This window comes from Thermobia domestica, chromosome 9 (genome assembly GCF_964235325.1).
Source record: "Thermobia domestica chromosome 9, izTheDome1.hap1.1, whole genome shotgun sequence".
Classification (NCBI taxonomy): domain Eukaryota; kingdom Metazoa; phylum Arthropoda; class Insecta; order Zygentoma; family Lepismatidae; genus Thermobia; species Thermobia domestica.
The window spans coordinates 165,485,592-165,509,708 of record NC_137462.1 but is presented as its reverse complement, the minus strand read 5'-3'; the positions used below and the strand labels follow the sequence as shown (position 1 = coordinate 165,509,708).

Genomic DNA, 24,117 nt, shown 5'->3' with positions numbered 1-24,117 from the left:
ATAATGCAAGTGAGAGGGAGAGGGCAATGCATTTTGGAAGTACCTTAGTGTCGAATATTACGATCGTCATATGTCGTATTTCGAAGAAAAATAAACAAAGTAACAAGGAATTCAATACGTGACTTTCTTCAAACGACATCGTTTAAAAAAGTGCTTAGATAAGTATCACACGTGAGCTCCTTCGTGGCTAAGCGGTTAGTGTACGCACCTTTGACGTGGGAGACTCGGGTTCGATTCCCAACAGGAGCTCATGTTGTTCGGATTTTATGTTAATCAGTAGGTCCACGACTCATATAGTCTGGTTTTTAACGGGATTTTAAACTCAAAATCAACTCAACTCCAATTATGTCGATGATTTTCAATAGGTATAAATATCATAATGTTGTTTACAGCAATTTGATATCTCAAACCATTTCAGAAATACGAAAAATAATGTTATACTATTTGAAATGGTACTTTTGTGGGAACTTTCTAAAAACAATTGTTGCTTTCTTTTACTTCTATAACATTATAACAACAGTTTTTGGTAGTTGTAATTACAACACATCCTCGGAATCACATAATTTTAACCAGTTTGCAAACTTTATAAGTGTTTATTATATCTGTGGAGGTTTGAGATAGTAAATTGCTATAAATGGCAATCTGATCCTTACATCTATTGAAAACTGTTTATTTGATTGGATGCGTTACGTAACCCATAAAACCTTTTGAAAAAAGGAAAAATTTCAATACTTTGTAACTTCGTTCCTATTCATTGGAAATATGCTATTTATCATGATTATTTTCTGAAATACTGAGATATTTTAGATGTGCATCGTCCCGTCCGTCTCATTTGAATTATTACCGTTGTAGAGGCTTAAAATATGAGTATATGGATGTTTGTGATGCTGTACCGTCCTTCGTTCGTAATACTGATGACATAGTGTTATTTGAAAAATATAACTTTATGTTGGGTTGGCAGCACTGTTAATCTGGTAATATCGTAGAGTACATCAGACAATGTCTCCCAATCGATATTTGAATGGTTCAAAATTTCAGCGTTTTAGATCTATTTTTCACGTTGCATATATAAACATAACGAGTTATGTATTTTCTGTTAATTAACAAATAGCAATGGAACATATTTTATTTGTAACATAAGTTGTTAGCACATAGGTCTAACACATAAAAAGTAAAAATCTGTTTCTCTCAGTTCATCTAACATAGAGCAATTTCACAAAGAAACGAACTTAAATTAGTGCAATGAAGTTCATTTTTTTAAAAAAGTTACTGTAAATTTAACTCCATTATTTCACTTTTTTCAGTTGCTTCTTTGTTTCAGGTGCTGCTGGAACCACTTTTCAAACGTCAAGTACATGATTGAGGTAAGCGATGTAACAGATAGCCAGTCTGAGAATTTCTATCTTGGAGAGTTTCTTGTCAGGAGGCAGCGTGGGAAGCAGTTTCCTGAGTTCGGCAAAAGCAACGTTGAACGCCTCTACGCGGATCCGTTCCCGCGTCGCGTGAGCTGTTCGGTACTTCTGTGTTGCTCGTCTCCGGCGTCTACGCTCCTCTCTCGTCAATGATGACATCTCCCGGTCTCTGTCTCTGGAAAGGAAAATTGATAAGTTAATCTTTTACCTGGAATATGCCATCAAGTTGTTACTTAGTTTTATTTGACGTTCATCACAAACTACATGTTTCAATTGCAAATAACTTGAAACTGCACTCTACACCGTAAAATGCGAAAATTCACTGAGTCAAACTATATCGTATTGTGAAAATGAAATCGACGTTGTCGGCTACATCATAACGGATAAACATATACCTGTTCAAAATGAATTTTGGAACATAGCCTCACGGGCGGTCATAGACGGATTTTAGAGCTCATGTTGCGCCCATGAGATTTTTTTTGGGGGGGGGAGAAGAACAATTTTTCATTGAAAATGTAAAATCGAACTTTATAGCATATTGATGCTTTTAAGAATGGCAAAAAAGTTCCGAAAGTGAATAAAATATAGTCTAGAACGTAAGTTATCTTGATTTTGTCACAACTTACTCCGGTGTTTACTTTCGAGGGAAAAGTAAATTTGGTGCGATTGGCATCTCTGCATAATTTACCTTGAATTAGGATTTTATCTAGCCATTTTGAATAAAATGGGTATCCTAAAGTGGTAGGGGTTTGAAATTGACCGAGTTGGATTTGTGTTACTTTCATTAAAATGCGTTTCCTAAGGAGAGATGGGGGTTCAAGTATGCCTTTCAAATATTCCGCACAAACTTTTTCCCCTGTGAAGAACAGGCATTTCAAATAGTATAAAATATAAAGCACTATGTTTTGACAACATAATAGTGCTTTTCTGAGACGGTACAAAAGTGTACCATACGGTGTATATAAATGCAAGTAATTCATGCTCTTTGGTAATGCTTTACACGGGAATATAGAGGGTTTTCTTCTTCTACTCTGTAAAGTCCTTAATATAATGTGGTTGTGTATTTGTAATAATATTAGGTGAATAGACATGTGTGTTGTATTTGCACTGCTTTAGTGATTTAGTGTAAGCCACTTAGTTTGCCAACTATTCCTTTATGCCATGAGCAACATACTAAAGTAAAAAAAAGTTACTTCCTATAAGTTTACTTGAAAATTGATTTGAAAGTTTGACGGAATACTTTACGAATGCAAATACCAAGGCCAGTTTTTAAATACTGATTTACAGTTAACTAATTAAGTTTAATCTGCGTACGAAGTTTTATTATCACAGCACTAACTACTTCTGCGAAAACCGAACAAAAGTATCTAAATTAATATTGGCTTTTGTTGAAGAATGGGCGAAGAAAACTCATTTCAATATTTTAAGTGAGCGAACGGTGATGCAAAGTTGGCACGTGAGAAATAATTATGTGCCACTCAGTTGTGTTCATAATTTAGAAAATAGAATACCACTGAAAAAAGAAGTATTTTTTTTACGTAACATATATTAAACATTTCTTAATTCCATTGAATGCCTGTAATTATAGGGTTTACAGATTGGATAAGATATAAAGACAGATGCAGTATTTGTAACTCCCAGCAGTTACATAGCGGTGTCATACGAAGTGAAAAGAAATATTTGGGTGTTCTGTTAATTCATGTATTTTACTATATCTAAAACATAAAATGGAACACTTCACTCAACAATTCAATTTTAAGTTACCAATTGGAACGTCATTTTCACATGTGTAGGGATTTTTAGATCTTTTATTCAGCTGATTTTACTTTTTTCATATGTTAAGAAATTAACAGTATTCTTTCATTCAAGTAATTTGAATGACAAATACTTGGAGAAGGTACTAAATAGAGAGTGTTGCTTCAGAATTTCTATTTTTAACTTATTATATTCCTCAACATTTTTTTTCACTCATCTAGTTATATAAGGAGTGTTTGTTACATTAATGATATCTTGGAATGAAATATTACATTTGATCTTATCCTCGTATATTTAGTGTAACTTCGAATAAAAAAAAACATAATTGTGTCTAATAATTACGTCCCTTTGGCTATAGAAGACTAATATTCCATAAAATTGCATAAATATTATTGAACTGGTGCACTGAGAATATGAGAGCAAACGGAAGAACTCCGAGAGAAGTCATTGGGGAAATATTGTCAACTATAAACTCACTTGGTTTGCGACGAAGCACGAGTCACTTCTACCTGTGGTAAGTGCTCTACTACTGAAAGCTGTTGTTTTCAAATTACTGAGGTTGTAAACGTTGATGGAATATTTATCTTATACAACATTCTATTCTGCATCAAGTTATCCTTTGTATGATAGTATAATATGTATATTGAACTAATATTTTTAAACTGAGTGTTTCAGGAAGCAGTGAATATCGCTGGAGAATACGATTCGAACAGACAATTTTAAATATGGTAAGTAAACTGTATGTTATTCGTATTAAGTCATAACAATTTACTTTCTTTTTCACTTTTGTAAATATGTTACTTTGTAGAATATATTAAGTACACAATAAACATAAAATATACATTTCTTCCTAAAATATTGATCAATTGAATTAGTTTTCGCTATTGACATTGTAGCACATTGACAAAGTTAAAGCTAAACATGAGCGTAAGGTATGTTAATTACAACTCAAACATTTTTCATTTCAATTACAGAATTTATATAAACTTATTTATATATTTAGAATCTACTGTAGGTCACTGCAAAAATTACAACTAAATATTTATGTCTAGATAAATGAAAATTGTAAATGGTAGTTGAACTGTTCTTGTTTCACTCATAAGCTGTTGTCAGAATAATATTCCTTTTGTTGCTGTAGTACTTTAAATACCTAGGTATTTATTTTTGTGTTTAGATATCTCTAAAAACTATAGTAGACATATATAATTGCTTTGGGAAAATTTAGAAGTTGTTACTATCTGCTATGTATTTACATAAGACTGACATGCTTTTTGTTTCTTGTTTTCTAATTGTCCTTTTCCATTTATAATAATAATATACCCTTCTCTTCTTGGTACTGCAATATCTTATATCCATTATAATATTGGTATATTCTGTAATATTACACAATTGAGAAAATATATATATATAAAAACTAGAGATGCCGTGATGCAAGATCTTTGATGGTATCGAACTCGCATACATCGCATCAATCCGCCATATTGGAAAAGGATAAAGATGTGTTTTTCACGTAAGGCTCCATAGTAATTTTTCTTTATTGTTGGCTGTCTGTGCTCCTAGAAAAAAATATGCGAGAAAAAATCAACGTTCTTTGAAATTTCATAATATGTCAAAGGCAAGTCATTTTCATTCTTCTTTTACCTTGTAAAAGTCCTTAATATAATGTGGTTGTGTACTTGTAATAATATTAGGTGAATAGACATGCGTTGTATTTGCACTGTCAAAAGGCTCATAAAAACTACTACCTAGAGAATTGTCAAACTATTATTAAGTTTGCTTATTTATTGAACTATATGTTTATGAGTTGGAAATTTTGCCAAAATTCTGTAACGTACAAGTGCTCTTTGACACCTTGGGAAAGCAACTGTTTGGTTGTGGAGGGAGTAGGCGTACTTTACCTATGTTAAAAATTGCTAATGATGGCAATTACTACATAAAATAATCCTTACACACTGTTAAAAGGAGCAATAGGCCTATCTCCCATACAAGTCGCACGTTATTTATCGATATTCTGTACAAAAAAAAAAGTATATTTGTAAATGAGTTCACGTTCACTTAGCAGACGGTTCTACCAAATTGAAAATTTATATTTCGTATATAGTATATAATTATTTTTGTTTTGGTAAAATTTGTTAGTTAAAAACCACAAGCGCTACAATTTACCTTTAAAAATAATGATTTCCGATTTAGTGTCGTAAAGCGTAGAGCGGATAACGTAAAGGGCTGTAGTATTTGGTATTGTTCTAAATCTACGGTAATTTGTTGTGAATGTGAAGTTTATTGTGGTTTATTGTGAAGTTATGGCACTTTTCACATACATATGGTTTTGTATTACAAATTAGAGACCTCTCAACTGAGGGGTCCCCACTATTATTTATACGCTGACTGAAACTTGCGCAGTACGCCATCGTGGGAGAGGATATCTCAAATCGAACGCTATAATTTAGAGCACGCTCGAATCAACACTCCGACATAAGAAAGGGCATCTCTAGTTCTTTATATTACTTCAATGTATTACATGACATAAAAGATAGATGTTATATTGTAATTAATGCAAGCAAATATTTTATGAAAAAGACTGCTGATATGGCACCTTATTCCAATGTGTTAATTCTTTGCGCAAATGGAACTTTGGTATTTCTGTTTATCCCAATTATTTCTAAATTAATTAGATAATATGATTTTGCGCTATAGGATCTCTTTTATGTATCCATGAAGTTACATTAAAACTTATATATTTTCCATTTCTGATAACTATAAATGGAACATCGTCTTTGATCTGTAACAGAATCAAAACTAATCTTTTAAAGTTATTGAAATATATACATCTGTTAGTTTTCTATTTCAGTTCACAAAACTAAATGTAATATTGTATTAGAAATCAAAAAGTATTCTTGATTTTACTGCTTTTATGTTTTGTAAGTTTTAAATTACACCACTGACATTTACTGATTTATTGTAAACCAGAATATTATATATGCTTACATATCTATGCTGGCAGAAAAAGAGATTCAAATACATATTTGACGGCTAGAATGTTTTAAGTGATTTTAAAGAACATTCTACAGGACATTTGCTCTGTGTCATTTTAGAGCATCCAAAGCCTGAATGTTTAGTCTCTGAACATAATGTACCTACGTTATTTTCAAAAAGAACAAAGATAATTTTTATATTGAAAATATATCTTCCATGTATGAGCTATTATGATTAAATTTATGCATACATAATAAAACAACTTGCTAATTATGATAGAATATTTGATGCAATAGCTACTCTTTCAAAGTATTTTATGTTAAAATACCTAGGTAATATGAGTAGCTGGGAGACAATAGTGGACTATTTTCTACCCACTAAATTGAAATAATGCTGTTTTTCTTTTTTGTGTCACATATGTAACACTTTAAAGTCTGATATTTACAAGAATATTTTCTGAAAATATACTAACATACGGAAATTTAATGTGCAGTATGTTAGTAGTATACGGTGTAGAAGAATTTGTCTTCAATTTTTTATAGTTCTTACAGAATCATAGATGACACACTGACTCTTAATATAAATTTCCACAAACAAGAACAGTATTCGAAGTAATTGAACAATAGTTTACCTTCGTCGAATTCCACAATCAAAGTCGGCCACGGGCTCGTTTTCGCGGTCGGTTGTATCTCGCTCCAGATCAACAGAGCTGTTCATCACCCGGTCCTGTAAGAACCAATGTTATATTAAAGAGAAAGAAAAACTCTATTATGGTTTCATCAGTTTTATTTCTATATATGATATGAATGATTTTCAATTATGATCATTATATGAATTAATTTTATTAGCGAACACTTATTGTTGCTTTTATTTGTGCGAATTTAGATTATGATGTTCGGCTATGAATAATGAATAAATATGAAAAATCATGTCTAAAAATTATGTTCTAGAAAATCATAAGTCTTGCAATTAAACATTATATAAAAATTATAAACATTTTATTTTATGACATTAGTAAATGCAATTTTATTCAGAATATTTCTTATTTATATGAGTCGTACATTTTCTGATACATTATGAATTTTTGACATAATATTTTAGTAATCTAGAATTAATACCTAACTTATCCAAAACTCAAATATAACTACCTACTCAAAAATTCTTCTGTATATTGAATGTAGAAAGTTGTATAGCGTGAGGAAATCTAAATAAAAACACGCTGAAGAAAAAAACTGTCTTATGAGTTTTATAAAATAGAGTTTTGAACATCTATTTATTCTGCTTCTTGTAGCTGTTATATGAGTTTGAAATATGTTATACAACTGAAATATTGTTATAATAAAATCAATTTCGAAAAAAAATCAAGTAGTCTTCTACAAATCTGGATGATGATTGAAAGAATATTGAAATATAAATTATGTCCACAGTAAAATGCTACTACGTCTGAATGGTACATGCAATGAAAAATGATAGGTCATATGTGAGCCTGGTAAAATGAAAATAATTTAAATTATGCATACACGTGTGAATTATGAAACAAGGTAAATAAATAAAGAGGAAGCTAAAATGTGTACTATTTATTGAGTAATAAAACATAGGAACTTAATTTAAAATTTAACGACATATCTAGATGATAACAAATAATTTTCACTTTACATATCAAAAATAATAAAACCAAATTAGCGTAAATAATTTCCAATTGTACACAAATCAAGATGACCAAAGAAAGTTTTAAAAATTAAATAATTAAATTCTGTACTACACTTGTTGATGCTAGAAGTATATTAGGAAAATTAAAAATCTGGATTGGAAAAGAAAATAATTACCGGGAAAAGTTTTTGAATTCATAATAAAAATTTACAAACAAAAGAAAGTTGAAAGGAGAAATAATATAAGAACCACAAATTGTATGATGAAATAAAATACAGATGAAAAAAATAAATTGAGAACTAATTTTTGTACCATGAATGGAAATGAATAAATATTTTTGAATACTGAATTACTTGTCAGGATTATTCATTAGAAGTATATATTGAAGAACTTTTTGTCTAGATGAATAAAGAAAATATCATAGTTTTAGTAATTTAAAGTAAGAGTTAACTTTGGATGGTGAAACTAAGTGCGTAAATATTGAAAGAACTAAATCCTGAACTAGCCGGTCTCGGTGATGAAATTTACTTCTGTAAAAAGTAAGAGTTTTACTTTACTTGATGATGATAAAATAATACGGAATGATGAATAAAAGCAAGGAAAGTAATATTAATGTAACGTATGCACTACAAATATGGATGATGAAAGAAAATAATATTGAAAAAGTGAACAAGATTTTACTGCACACTTGGATGATTAAAAATATATAATGAATATTATTTATAAATTGTGCTCAAACCTGAATGTCAACAGAAAACAATTAAAAATAAGTATTGTATGTAGGAATTATCAATTCTGGTATATAAGTTTGGAAATCTATTTGAAAGAAATTCAGGATTGAAAATATTGCTTCATTTGTAAATGATGCGAGAAATTAAAAGTTAAAGACTTGATTTGTGAACTTCACTTTTGGATAACTAAACAAAATGATTATTGGAAAATTATTATAATTATTTTTTTGCACTACACATCTGAATGACAGAAAATAAATAATGATTAAATAATTTAAATTTGTATTCTCCAAGAATGTGTGATGGACAAAAGAACTGAACAATATAGTTTTAAATCTCCTAGCATACATATCTACACAGGACCGGCTCAAGACTATAGCACAATTGGCACAATCTAGGTGCGCCGTCATTAAAGGTACATCGGGCGATGCTTTTCGCTAGTGAAATGAGCACATTGATTAAAATAAATATTACCATTAGAATTATAAATGTTAGACTTACTCATTTCAGACAGTGTTATTCTTTGAATGTAAAATTTGCTAATGTAAAAGTCCAAAAAGTTACGTTTCTGTAATTGATTTTACTATCAGGACAGTATAGATGGTCTTACTGTAAGGATAATGTTTTAGCCCTTAATTTTAGGATGCAGGTTGAAGAATCGATTTAAGGGCGCTGTACATCCTTGATCCGGCTTTACGTCTATATAATTAAAGGAGTTAAATTATAAGTAACACTTTTAAGTTAAGAACTTTACATCTAGGCTATGAAATAACATGAATATAGAACAATAATTCTTAAATTACTATTATTATTATTATTATTATTATTATTATTATTATTATTATTATTATTATTATTATTATTATTATTATTATTATTCATTATCATTAACATGATTATTAATTCATAGTAGCCTTGCTTGTAACGTTCCCATTTAGTGACTTTTGAAGATTACAGATGGTGATTATTGTAGTCTCTACTGTACAAGTCACAAACAGCTAACAATTACTTTGTTTCGTGACAATTAACAAGAAGAATATGATAATTTTGGGTATTAGAAAGAATAGTTCAGATGAATAAAAATACTTATAAGTAAAAAAGAAATTGGAAACGTTTAGAGCGAATCTTCTATATCTCTGTGTAATAACAACTTACCATTTTAAGACATTAAAATTATGTTCGAAGAGTCTCAGTAATGAAATAAAATGAAAATAGAAATACACTAGAGACCTGCACGGGCCGAATTTTTCGGCCCGAGCCCAATCCAGCCCGAACGTACCTAGGCCCGGCCCAGCCCGGGCCCGAAAAGTTTTGGAGATTTTCGGCCCGAGCTCGGCCCGGCCCGATACGTTTTTAAAATTCTTGGCCCAAGCCCGGCCCGGGCCCGATAAATTTTAAAAGTTTTTGGCCCGACTCCGGCCCGATAATTTTTTTTTAAAATTAGCTCGAGCCCCAATCTTTCTCAAAATTTAGTACTAAATCTGACCTAACCCTCAAAAACATTTTCTAAACTCTGGTTCACAACCTGACGCTTGCCTCCCGAATGGTACCATTGCCTCCTAGAACTTTGCCTGTCATCGAGAGAACAAAAACTCCATTCCCTGTAACAAAAATCTAACTTTTTGATTTTTAGCATAAAGTGAAGATGGCAATATTGTTTAGCGACAGGCAAAACATTCCCACCCCTCCTTATTATATTTTGAGTTCAGTGAAGGTCAAGATCAGAGCTACACAAACTGTAAATAGCTATTGCATTCTTTGTAACATTTTTCACGGACACACTTCTTCAACGTTTGGCTTTATTCCAATTATCGAAAGTCAATAATTATTAAAGAATTGCAATTGATCGGCCCCAGCCCGGCCCGGCCCGGCCCAAAGAAATAACAGTGTCGGCCCGCCCAAGCCCGGCCCGCCCAAAGAAATAGCAGAGTCGGCCCGCCCAAGCCCGGCCCGCGGGCCGGGCCGGGCTTCGGGCCTCGGGCCTGGCCCGGCCCGTGCAGGTCTCTAAAATACACTTGTAAATTGTGTAGATCTAGATGATAAATGTAATTAAATATGATCAAAGAATTTTAAATTTTGTACTTGGATCATAAAAGAAATTTATGCTAAGACAAGTAAAATAAAATGTACAATACAAATCTAGATTAAACACATATGACTAATAGAATATAATGTTCTGCAATTCTGATGAAAATAAAACAAATATTGTAAAATAGTTTTAAACCGTAATCTAGATCATGGAAGGATAAATATTGAAAAGAAATTTAAAATGATTTATGATGATTTAAATGTTTCTTTATAAAATTTAACATGGAAAATAATTTCAGGCTGTAGATTACATATTGGGCAATAAAGAAAAGAAACATTGAAAAATTACAGATCTGATTGACAAGAGGAAATTGAGTTGAGTTGATTTTAGTTTAGCGTCCCTTTCAGCAGCGAGGCTATATGAGACGTGGACCTACTGATTAACGTGGAATCCGAACCACATGAGCTCCCGCCGGGAATGACAAGAGGAAATATATATTAAATGAAATAATTGTTTGTATGTGATCCGTGTTTGAATCCAGAGCTCGACCATCCTGAAGGTTTTTATAAAGGATTTTCCAGTCTCAGTAGGCCAAAACTGGATGGTACTTTCCTTGAAATCTTCTCCTGGTTGCTTTCAATTTTTTATATTTTCTTGTTAATGTTATTAATAAACATAAAATAGTGTTTTTCGGTACACTGGAATTTTTGTAAAATAACACAAGGGTTATATAATTCTGCATGATGGAAAAAGTAAATAAATATAAAATTAAATATTTTTAATATTATAAAAGAAAGAAACAAAAACTAGTTTTAAAAATGGAAAACTTTTAGATAGGCTATAAGTCTCTATGATCAAGAAGAATAAATGTTGGAAAAGAATTTTCAAATGTGTACTAAAGAAATAAAATAGCTTATCGAAGACAGAAATATGGATGATGAAAGAAAAATGAATATGTAAATAGAATTATGATTCTGTATTATGTTTGTTTGTGATTAAAGGATATAGATATTGAGAAATAACTTAATTTGTATTCCAGTGTCCTGAATGATGAAAACAAATAAAGTGAAACACCTCTAAATTGTGTTCTACATGTTTAAATGATGAAAAATATGACTATTTAATTTTTTTAAAAATCTGGATGGAAGGCAAGAGAAATATTGAAAAGATTCCAGATAATAAAAGGAAACATTAGAAAACTTAAAAAATCTGGATGATGAAAGAAAATTAATATTAAAAATCTACAAATGTGGATCGCGAAAGGAAACAAATATTGATAAGTAATTTTAAATCGCCTGTCATACATCTGTTTGCTAAAATAAATATTCAAAAAAGAATACTATATATATATATATATATATATATATATATATATATATATATATATATATATATATATATATATATATATGATGAAGAAAATCATTGTAAGCAATTCTACGTTAGTATAGAAATTGGAAATAATATTGATAAAGATTTGTGTATTGGTTATTACACGTCATTACCGGGTAATTAAATATTCTACATCACGAACAGGTTACTTGTCGTAAATGAGAAGCGTCCTTGGCTGTGGTGGTCCTCTGGTCTCTTCGTTCTGAAGTAAGCATTAGTATCTCTAACACTGTCCATCAATTGCTACTTTTCGGCTCCCTACTGTACCCTTTGCGACGCTTTCTACCACATATTTAATAAGACAACTCCATCTGAAATAATGACATAACTAATTTCTCATATTCTACCAATCTATGTCCAATGTTGTACTTCATTTTTCTCTCTCATTTTGCTAATATTTCCTCATTACATTTATCTTCCATTCAACCACATTGATCCACCATCCATAACATTCAGGTTTCGAATGTTTTGTTAACTTTAAATCACTATTTTTTGTAACTTCCATGGCTGCATCTAGGATATTGGTTCTTTCCAGTTCCAACAAAATATTTTCTTTATTTTTATCTGTCCTACTATTACTATTAAATCATGAATTTAGAAGTTTGATTCCACCACATAATTGGCAAAAATCGTATTATGATTCTCGCGTTTGTGTATGAGATTGTTCGAGTGGGTGACGACTGAGTGGTGTGTCTCTCATTTCGGCTTCTTGAAGTCACAAGTTTATTTGTCAACATCATGAGCTTCGGTTTCAACATAAGCAAATACATTTTACAATGGTTTTCATGAATCATTCTTGTTCTTATCAACTTTTTCATTTCATTAGTTAATTATTGCATTTCTCCAAATAGGGCAATGGAATATTGAATATACAGGGTGTTTCAAAACAACACCAACAACGTTTGGGAGATGATTCCTGAAATCATCTCCCAAATGTTGTCGGTGTTGTTTTGAAACACCCTGTATACAAAATCAATTTCTAAACATTAAAATGGACCTTTGTAAGCTTTATTCTTTTTGAATAGAGTGTATGCGCATTGAAAGATTTTGCAATCCTGCATGCGTAGATCCTGGATGATGTATGCAGTGGAAACAAAATTAAGATCACCTTTTTTGTATGATATGTATATTCGTAAATATTTCTAGAACTGTAAATCCCATCAAGTTGTGGCAATAAGGAGCCCAAGACCCAGTTGTGAGCAGAGCGAAAAAGTGGGATCTCATAGAGAAGATCTATATCCTACATAAATGAGAAATTACGCAAACTTTATAATCATTTGTCTCTGAGGAAGACCACACAGATAATCGCTATTACTTTCCCATATATTTTCTGTGGAAGAGTACATAAATTTTAAATATAATTTCATTTGTTAGTTGTGACTTTATGCCATTATGCAACACCTAGATTAAGAATGACGGAATTTACTTTCTACTTCATACAGATATACCACATTCCGGGAGATGGATGGATTCAGTAGCGTAATAGCTAACGCTTTCGCCTTTGGTGCGAGCGGTCCCGGATTTGATTCCCCGTGGAGACACTCAGTTGAAAATGTGTAACAGCTTTTTTTAGGCCATCCATCTTGAATGAGGGTTTTTCTGGCTTTCTCTCATTCACACCAGACAAATGCCTAGAGGGTACCTAATATACAGGCATCAGGCCTCTTCTCTACTACCTCATTGTTTTCTTTCTTTCCCCTTTCCCCGGATAGTGTGCTCGCCATCGGGGTGCCAGTAATGCCCGGAACATAAGCGGCACATTCAGAAAAGCGCCGGTAATGCCCGGAAATATGTATTGTAAACTTCTTTTCTAGAGTAGAGCTAAAAGATGGTACATTGGAGTTTGGACTTTCCAATTACCATTTATTATAAAAGTTTTCTCTTGTATACAATAGTAATAAATATTACAAATAACATAGAAGTTCCTCTAGATGCCTTGTGGTTTGCTGGAGAATTTGTATGGGCCCAATGACCAAGCGCCTTAGGTCGATAAGAACCAAGGCTCTTGCAGCCAAGGTGTAGGTAGGTGCCTCTCAATGACGGCGTCTTAGAGAGGAAGATAAAGAGCTCTCAAGGACCAGACATCTTAGAGAGTGATTGTTAATCAATCGGTGGAGATTGATGCCTTCTGCGCTGTTCCGTTTCCTTTTATCCAGAAGTATTGCTGACTGCTTAAATCTACGTCACTTGCCGATCGTTGGCAATGGTTGACGACGTCTTCTTCGTAGTTGTGGTCTGAAGTGTGTTTACACCCAGCAGGTGGTGTTGGGAGCATATGAGGAAACTAGCAGTATAAATAAATAATATAAAATGAACGTAACGAGAAGGAATTGCAGGAAGTCCGGCCCTTAAACCACGATCGTTATCGTGGTGCGGAGGGTAAACTAATTTTATATGTCTCATCTTTTCATATTTGAATAGTCCATGCTGCCAATAGTAGTTTGGTATCACTGCACCTTTGTAGTATTGTCGTCATTCTCTATCCCTCGCCCAAGTTCATTTTCTACGCTTTTCGAGATATCTATTTCCTTAACCAACCTTTTTCTAACGTTCTGTTACATAACCAGTTGTGTAGCTTCATGTATCATCACTTCCTATGCCTTGTCAACAACCTTTTGTCCGCTACGAACGAGGGGGAGGAAGAATGTATGGTGATTCAATGGTAGACGTTCACTTGTACTCCAAGAGATCCCATTTTTGATTCCATGCCAAGAGAGTTTTTAGTGGAGGACATTGTGACCGAGTTTTTTTTTGGGGGGGGGGAGATACTTTAATTTCCTTCCACACTCTTATTATACTAATTCTCCCAAAACCGTTAAATTATTAAGCACCTAACTCCCTTAGCCCACAAGGCATGATCGTGTGTCATTTTTATTTAATTTCATTTTATCCATTATACTCATTCCCTACTCTGGTTACGCAACCACGCACAAAACTACAAAAATCGTTCATTAGCTGCTGGGATGTTCCATATGTCATGAACCGGAACCGCCTTTCCTAATGGAATATCCGGGAATATCTCATTTCCTTTAAAAGGACCCCTTCCTCAATGGCTAGTAGTTTTGAAGACATTCACCTCCAATTCATTTTCCGACGGTTTCAACAACCTGTAACGGACACTATGGATCCGTCCACGTCAAGTGTACCAGTTAAAAAAATAGTTGTTTGCTTGATAGTTTTATAATCAAATGGTTTTTTTTGTTTGTGGGTTCCTGTATGTCTACAGGCTCCAAAAATGATAATTTTAATTGTTCATATTCCACCCCATCCCCACTCTGGTCAGTTTTGTTTGACAACACACGATGATTCTTGCGTTTGTAGGGGTTTCGTTAAGTTATGTTAATCATGCCTTGTGAACCCTAGGTTGATGAAACAAAGAATATTCAATTCAGAAAAGAACAGCCCATCTTCTGTCCAGTACATATTTATGAAAGTTAAGTGCAAAATAATCCACACCCATCTAAACAGTTGACAACAAAATTGACAAATTTGCAGTGTTCGAAAACATATCACTTCAAGAAGGAAGTAATCTCAGGCTTATTTTTTTGGAGGTGGTTATATTTATCTATATGTACTATATGAAAAAAAAATAAAAAAAATAAAAATAAACTCAGAAAGTTCGTTCTTTACTAGTTACAATCTTTCGAAAACAAAAATGTTGAACAAAAATGTTGAAACCCTGTTTCTTTGTTGGAAAGGAGTTTCTATTTTGAAACCAATGTTAAATATTTAGATGGATTTAGACTATTTTTAAAGAAATTTCATTAAATATGTACTGAACAGAAATTAGGCTGTATTTTCATGTTTTTTCATCATCGTAACATTCACAAGGTCTGAGTAATATATGAGTCCTGCCGGAAAAGTATCCAACCATAGTCCCGGAAAACCAATACCCTCACCTGACATTTTCTTCATTCTAATCCCTTCAAACTAGTTCCATCCTGCTTCAACGGACAGAGTTTGGTAGCTTTTTTACTACTGGAAACAGGCTTGGAACCTCTCATCGGAAAGTGCTTCGAGTGCAGCCGTCGTGTTCCACTAGGATCTTCTCTGAGATGCGAAATCGAGTTTCTTTCTGGTATCTCTTGAGTTTTGGGAGAGGGGAGTCTCACAAGGCTATATGCGGAGAGTAAAGAGCTTGTCGAAACATCGAAATCTTGTGCTGAAGTGAAAAGAACAACCATATGAGTTGCACGAATTGGATCATTGCCCTGGTACAGTCTTCCGGGCTTTGAAGTTCACAGATCTGGCCAAAGTGTCACGTAGATAACGGTAATTGTCTGAAGAGAGGCCCTTCCTATACGTATTTATGTTGCACACTGCCTCGGCAATGGAAGTACACAATCTACATTGGTTTGATTTTACTAAGCACCTGGCAATCTTTTCTGGGTCTTCGCGAGCTTTGACAGGCTTTGGCGAAATCAGATGTATCCACGGATAGATTGAGACTGCGTTCTCGCGCCCTATCTGTATACCCATGACTTCACCACTTTAACCGCGCCGAGACCACAGAAGAGTACCCAACATAATCTCTCCTCTACAACAGAAAGTGCAAATAAGAGGAACATCATTGACAGGCTAAAGAAATCATGGATCTCTCTTCCATGACGCAAAATTTGGCCAAGTTACACCAAGTCGTTTTCCTAGAAACAAGGAATGTCGGATACTTCATTGACAGGCCTTGTAAATTAAAACATTCCCACGTGTTGTCAAGTAAAATTTGCTGCTGTCGGATTTGGGAAAAATATAAAATATTGAAATTATTATCTTTGGAGTCTGTAATTATGTGGAAGAATCCACAAACAAAAAAGTAACTTGATTATAAAATGTCAAGCATACCTCAATTGACACACCTCATATGGCTTGACCCCTAGGTGATTCAAATGAAATGTTCACTGGATTTTTTGTTGTTTCTATGAATAGAAGCACTTCCCAAGTGTTGTAAATTACTTTTAGAAACATTCAGTATAAAACTTTACCGTCTGATATATGTTTTTCTGATATGAACACTCGCGAAATACAACTTTATGCTTCAAAGTTATGTCACATTGGTAAATTATCACAAGGAAGCAGAGAGTTTTGACTTCTATTCATTTCTGTTACTTCTTCATTTTTGAAAATTTATTCTCAATGATTAGAAGTAAGGGGTCGTCCACATATTACGTAACGCGGCAAAGGGGAAGGGGGTTCGGCAGGAGAGTGTTTACGTCTTCGTTACGTAACGCATTTTTTGCTGTATTTTGTTGTTTTTATTCTCAGAATTATGGGAATCTTTTAAACAAATAATTTTATTCAGTTCCTTCCTTTTTTAATAAGTAAACTAGAATAATATATGTTGTTCACACAGGGAGAATACGTTTCACTTTGGACACAAATGGCACCAAAACGATCAGCAATCAACATAGGGACGCCAAAAACTACGAACTCTGCGTGTATTACAATACAATGAATCTCCAGTTTGTGGCTATCGCAGCATTGCGTACTCCATCAGGATCCTACCGCCTACAGTCGGACAATTTGTCAATGCCGACCAGATGCCGCAGTCGGATTGCCGGCACCGGACACCGGCGTCTTTCCGCGCGATTTTCGACCGCGACGAATAGTTGCCGAGCAGTCGGCAAACAGCCGGAAATGAGCATTAAATGCTCCGGCGCCGCCGTCGAAAAGAGACCGGCATAACGAGTCGGCAGAGGGTCAGAAAGAGGACTCTGACGGTCGGCAACAGTCGGCAAAGGGCATTTTCGATTTTCGACCGCTTGCAACCTCGGCAAAAGGTCAGCAACTTTGAACAAGTAGATCGTCATGCCGCCGCGGACGAGTGCCGGCTGCCTCCGGCGGCAATCCCTCTTTCCGACCGCGACTTCCTGATGGGGTAGTTGTTGGTGATTGTAATCACCGCTTGAAAATGCCCTCGCGTTTCCACTTTTATAGCTATTTCTCAGAATATCATTTAAAACTTTTGATTTGAGTCACTACCCACTCTTTTCTTCTGAGGAGATTTGCATGCGAAACAAAAGACTCTTTTTCGTGAAATAAAATCTTCCGTGAAGAAACGATCCACAATTTGCAGACTAAAATACGATATTAAAAATTGAATTAATCGGATATTCACCTCGTACTAAATTTCCACCGAAGTAGTAGAAAATGGATCGATCTGGGCCAGTGTTGAACAACTCACAAGCCCCTGGGAAAATGACCACCGTGCACCGTGAACCCACGGTCTTTTACGACCTCCATTTTAGGGGTGAATTCGTTCCCTTTTATGAGCACTTTTAAGGGGGTGTATTCGTTCTCTTCTACCAGCACATTTTAGGGGGTGAACTCATTCCCTTTTATGAGCATATTTTCCAACCCCTATGAACAAACAGCAGAACATCAGACTACGTAACATAACGAACATACAGAAGAGCAAATTGAACTCGTTCTCTTTTATGAGCACATTTTAAGGGGTGACCTCGTTCTCTTTTACGACCTCCATTTTAGAGGGTGTACTCGTTCCCTTTTATGAGCACTTTTTCAACCCTTATTTTAACATAGGAGATAACACATAAGATTACGAACACATAGAAGAGAAGATAACACATAACACTACGTAACACACAGCACAACAGATAATACATAAGAGTACGTAACATAACAAGGGTGTATTCATTCCCTTTTATGAGCATATTTTTCAACCCCTATTTTAACATAGGAGATAACACATAAGATTACGAACACATAGAAGAGAAGATAACACATAACACTATTTTAACATAGCAGATAACATATAAGATTACGAACACATAACATAGCAAGGGTGTACTCGTTCCCTTTTATGAGCATATTTACAAACCCCTATTCTGAACATAGCAGATAACACATAGAAGAGCAGATAACACATAGCACTATTTTAACATAGTAGGTAACATAAGATTACGAACACATATAAGAGCAGAAGACTACATAACATAGCAGGCCTCCATTTTAAGGGTGAACTCGTTCTCTTTTATGAACATATTTTTCAACCCCTATTTTAACATAACAGAAATGACATAAGAATACTTAACTCATTCCAACCCTTATTTTAACATAACGAGCAAAGATTACAATCGAACACCCACGGTCTACAGATAATCATTTTAGAGGGTGTATTCATTCATTCTCTTTGATGACCATTTTTTCCACCCCTAATGAAATTACATAGGAGAGCAGATAATACATAAGATTCGTTCTCTTTTACGACCTCCATTTTAGAGGGTGAACTCGTTCCCTTTTATGATTACTTTTTCAACCCCTATTTGACCATTTTAACATAGCAGAAATGACATAAGCATGTCCTCAAACTACTGACCATCGTGAACAAAGGTCAAACTCGAAAACGAAACAACATATCGAGGTGCTGTTTCCACATTTAGCAATTGGTCATCAAAAAAGTACTGACCATCAAGGTCAAAGGTTAAAACTCGAAAACGGAGCCACATACTCAGGTGCTGTTTCCACATTGAGTAATAGGTCATCAGGTACCACAAGTTCCAAAATAGTGGCCATCGAGGTCAAAGGTCAACATACTTAAAACCTAATTACTCGAAAATGGATCCACATATTGAGGTGGTGTTTCCACATTGAGTAATAGGTCATCAGGTACCACAAGTTCCAAAATAGTGGTCATCGAGGTCAAAGGTCAAAATACTTAAAACCCAATAACTCGAAAACGAAGCAACGTATTGAGGTGCTGTTTCCAAATCTAGTAATAGGTCATCAACTAGTGCAAGTTCCAAAATAGTGGTCATCGAGGTCAAAGGTCAAAATACTTAAAACCCAATAACTCGAAAACGAAGCAACGTATTGAGGTGCTGTTTCCAAATCTAGTAATAGGTCATCAACTAGTGCAAGTTCCAAAATAGTGACCATCGAGGTCAAAGGTCAAAATACTTAAAACCTAATAACTCAGAAACGGATCCACATATTGAGGTGCTGTTTCCAAATCTAGTAACTGGTCATCAACTACTACAAGTTTCAAAATAATGATCATCGAGGTCAAAGGTCAACATACTTAAAACCTAATAACACGAAAACTGAGCCACATATTGAGATGCTGTTTTCAAATCTAGTAACTGGTCATCATCTACTACAAGTTCCAAAAATAATGACCATCGAGGTCAAAGGTCAAAGTACTTAAAACGTAATTACTCGGAAATGGATCCACGTATTGAGGTGCTGTTTCCAAATCTGGTAATTGGTCATCAGGTACTACAAGTTTCAAAATAATGATCATCGAGGTCAAAGGTCAACCTACTTAAAACCTAATAACACGAAAACTGAGCCACATATTGAGATGCTGTTTCCACATTTAGTAATCGACCACCAACTACTACAAGTTCCAAAATAATGATCATCGAGGTCAAAGGTCAACATACTTAAAAACTAATGACTCGAAAACTGAGCCAAATATTGAGGTGGTGTTTCCACATTTAGTAATAGTTCATCAATCACTGCAAGTTCCAAAATAATGACCATCGAGAGCTTGTAAACGGAGCAACGGATAAATTTTGTACAAAGCAGAAAAAGTGAAGGAGGAATAAATTTTAGTGGCCTATTGAATTTTGTACCAACGAGAAATGTCATTTTTTCTAGACCATGTTCTAATACTTAAACAAACGAAGGGGTGAATTTGAGTGACCTATTCAGTTTTGCACCAACGAGAAATAATTGCGTATTTGAAACAAACAATCGGATAAATTTAACCGGCTCAGAAGTTCAATACTATTTTGTACTCTTGAGTGAGCTTTCCAATTTTGTAGCAAGAAGGACCATTTTTTAAAAAACTAACTCAGAATTTCATTTCATTTTTGTAATACTCAAATTTGGATGAAGTGTTTAGTTTTGTACGAACCAGAAAAATTTGATTGGATTATTTCATTAGGTACCAACTGGAAAAAGTGAAGGGCCATTATTCAAATAAACGAAGCAATAGAGTATTTAATTTTTGTACCAAGTAGAAAAAAAGAAGTGAAGTATGAATAAAATTTAGATGGACTATTTTCTTTTGTATCAATCAGAAAAAAAAACGAAGAGCCATTTTAACAGGTTCATAATTTCGATGTTCTACGTTTTATACCAACGAGAAAAAAATGAACTAGCTGAATATTTAAATATACGAAAGAACAAATTTAAGTGACCTATTCAATTTTGTACCAATGAAAAATGGCTCAGCAAAAGGCGAAGAAGGACTATTTTATATAATTTTACTACTCAAATAAACAATGGGGTATTTAGTTTTGTACCATTTTGGAGTATTCAAATAAACAAAGTAATGCATTTGAGTGAGCTATTTAATTTGAAAAACCGAAGTTGAGTATTTTATACCATTTTGTATTATTTCAACAAACAAAGGAATAAGCAAAAAAAAAAGGATCATTTTATATCATTTTAAACTAGTCTAATAAACGAAGGCATAAATATGAGTGAGCTATTTAATTTTGTAGCTGAGTATTTTAACGAAAGAACAAAATTGTACTAACCAGAAAAAACCGAAGAAGACCCATTTTAACTAACTGAGAATTTCTGTACCTTTTTGTACTATTTAAACAAACGATGGGATAAATTTGAGTGACATGTTTTTCGTACTAACCAGAAAAATCGAAGAAGGTACCTTTGTACTAGCCCAATGAACGAAAGAGCAAATTTGGGTGTTCTACTTTTTTTATACCAAACAAAGAAGAACCATTTTGTACTACTCAAATAAACGAAAGAAAAAGCAAAAAAGACCTTTTTAACTAGCGCAGAATTTATGTAAGAATAATTTCGATGTTCTACTTTTTATACGAACGAGAAAAAATGAACTAGCTGAATATACGAAAGAATAAATTTAAGTGATCTATTCCATTTTGTACCAAGGAGAAATGCCATTTTTATCTAGCTTAGAATTTCTAGTGCATGTTGTATTATTTTAAACAAAACGAAGGGCTAAATTTGAGAAAGCGAACATGAACCATTTTACTCAAATTTGGATGGAGTATTTAGCTTTGTATGAACCAGAAAAAAAAGTAAAGGAGAACCGTTTTAACTAACTCAGATCTTTATACCATTTTGTACTATTTTTTGTACCAATCAGAAGAAAATCAAAGAAGGGTCATTTTAACTAGCCAAGCAAAAAAAAGGAAAGAATTAACACTTTGTACTAACCAGAAAAGGAGAAGAAGGATCAGCATTCTATACTTTTCGTGCCATTTATTAGGGTGTCCTATTTCTTTTTTTACCAACAAGAACCATTTTTAACTGACTTAGAATTTTATACCTTTTTGAAAAATTTGTATCAAATCGAAAAAAGCAAGGAAATATTTGTGTTTTTGGTCTACCCAATTTCTTGGCCATGTTGTACTATTTAAACAAACAAAGGAATAAATTTGTGTGACCTATTCACTTTTATAGCAAGCAGAAAAAGGAAAGAATAAATTTGAGTGGCTTAAGCAAAGAAGGTCAATAGTAACTAACGTACTAACCAGAAAAATCGAAGAAGGTCCAATTTAGCTAACTCAGAATTTTATACCATTTTGTACTAATCAAATAAACGAAGGAATAAATTTTTGTGACCTATTCAGTTTTGAAAACAAGCAGGAAAAGAAAAGAATTAACATTTTGTACTAATCAAATAAACCAAGGAATAAATTTAGATTGCCTATTTAGTTTTGTACCAACCACGAAAAAAAGCGAAGAAGTTCCATTTTAACTAGCTCAATATTTCTGTACCATATTAACTAACTCAAAGAAACGAAAGAATAAATTTTGAGTGGCTTAAGCAAAGAAGGTCAATTTGTACCTTTTGTGCTATTAAAACTGAGTGACCTATTCAATTTTCTACCAAGTAGAAAAAATTTTGTTTGCAATTAAAAAAAACGGAGAAGGTCTATTTTACGTACATTTTGTACTACTCAAATAAACAAAGAAATACCATATTCTGCTACTCAAACAAACGACGGAATAAGCTCAGAATTTCTATACCTTTTTGTGTTATTCAAATAAACGAAGGAATAAATTTGTGTGACCTATTCACTTTTATACCAACCATGAAGGTCCATTATACCATTTTGTAATACTCTATTTCATTTTTGTAACAATCAGAAGAAAACAGCTCAGAATTTTATATCTTTGTGGTGTTACATTTTGTATATTTTTATGTCATCCAGAGAACAATTTAAATTGACTCTCCTTGACAATTCAGTTGCCAGAGTCCAATGTTTGTAATATTACAGTACTACAAATTGATCCATTTAACAGTTCAAGTTGTTCTATTCTTACGCAATCAAATGCATATGCTACAGTGGGCTCAGTGTTCATTTACAGAATTAAATAATTGTTTATCTTTCTCTAAAAGCAATTCTACTATTTTGTTGATATAATAATCACACTCTGTAATGTATTCATATACCAGATTAAATTTTTTCTCCAAAGTATAAGTGTTCTTAATATTACAACCTTTAAAATGCTTCTCTCATTTCACGTTTAATCAAGATCGTTCACACCTTTTGCAATAATTCGTAATCATTCTGCAGCAAACAGTTGTGATCTTTTTCATTCTCATTATGTTTAGAACATGCTTCACATAATAATACTGAATTTGGTGTATACTCATTAAATAATTGTATAACACATGTATGACTAATACTTTCACTAGTACACTCGCACTCATTAGCTTCCAGTTCAAAACAGGTAATATTTGAAACACTGTCATCATCACTTTCCGGGAGTATTTAATCATTATATCTATTATAGCGTCTAAAATAATACACTTCTTCTATTTCTTGTGTTGGATATATGATTCTCACTTTATCACGTAATTCATCTGACAAATCGGGGTCAGACGGCTGGATTAACAGTATTGGTTTCTCGTTTTCAAGCTGAATTTCTTTTTCTCTAGGTGAAACATAAGCCATTTCCATGCTAGTCATTTTTCTACTCTTCCGCAAAAACAAATCAAAGGCAATATAACATCATGATGTATGTTCTATTATTTCCAAATATACTCCATAATCTTATATTCCATTATAATAAAATACATAAATGCAAAAATATATATTTGTCTTTTTGACTTAGACGAGGAAGGAAAGTCTAAAAATAATTGAATCGTCGAGCAATAGGCAGTATACTAGCAATACAAATGTTAAATATCTGCAGCACTCTTTATAGATGGTAT

At 33.3% G+C, this 24,117-nt stretch overlaps 1 protein-coding gene across 2 annotated transcripts in view; it reads right to left on the bottom strand.

Annotated features, from left to right (window-relative positions):
* Window positions 1–1,074: 1,074 nt before the first annotated feature.
* Window positions 1,075–24,117, bottom strand: part of LOC145694196 (helix-loop-helix protein 1-like) — a 63,235-nt gene continuing 40,192 nt past the window's right edge. Inside the window, exons 2-3 of one of the 2 annotated variants that reach the window (XM_081770310.1) lie at window positions 6,772–6,866; window positions 1,075–1,587 (exon numbers count right to left, since the gene is read on the bottom strand). In XM_081770310.1, the coding sequence (XP_081626436.1) occupies window positions 1,341–1,587; window positions 6,772–6,857 (333 nt within the window). In that variant the 5' untranslated portion in view covers window positions 6,858–6,866 and the 3' untranslated portion in view covers window positions 1,075–1,340. The remainder of the gene's footprint in view (window positions 1,588–6,771; window positions 6,867–24,117) is intronic. The other variant, XM_081770309.1, reaches the window with a different exon arrangement.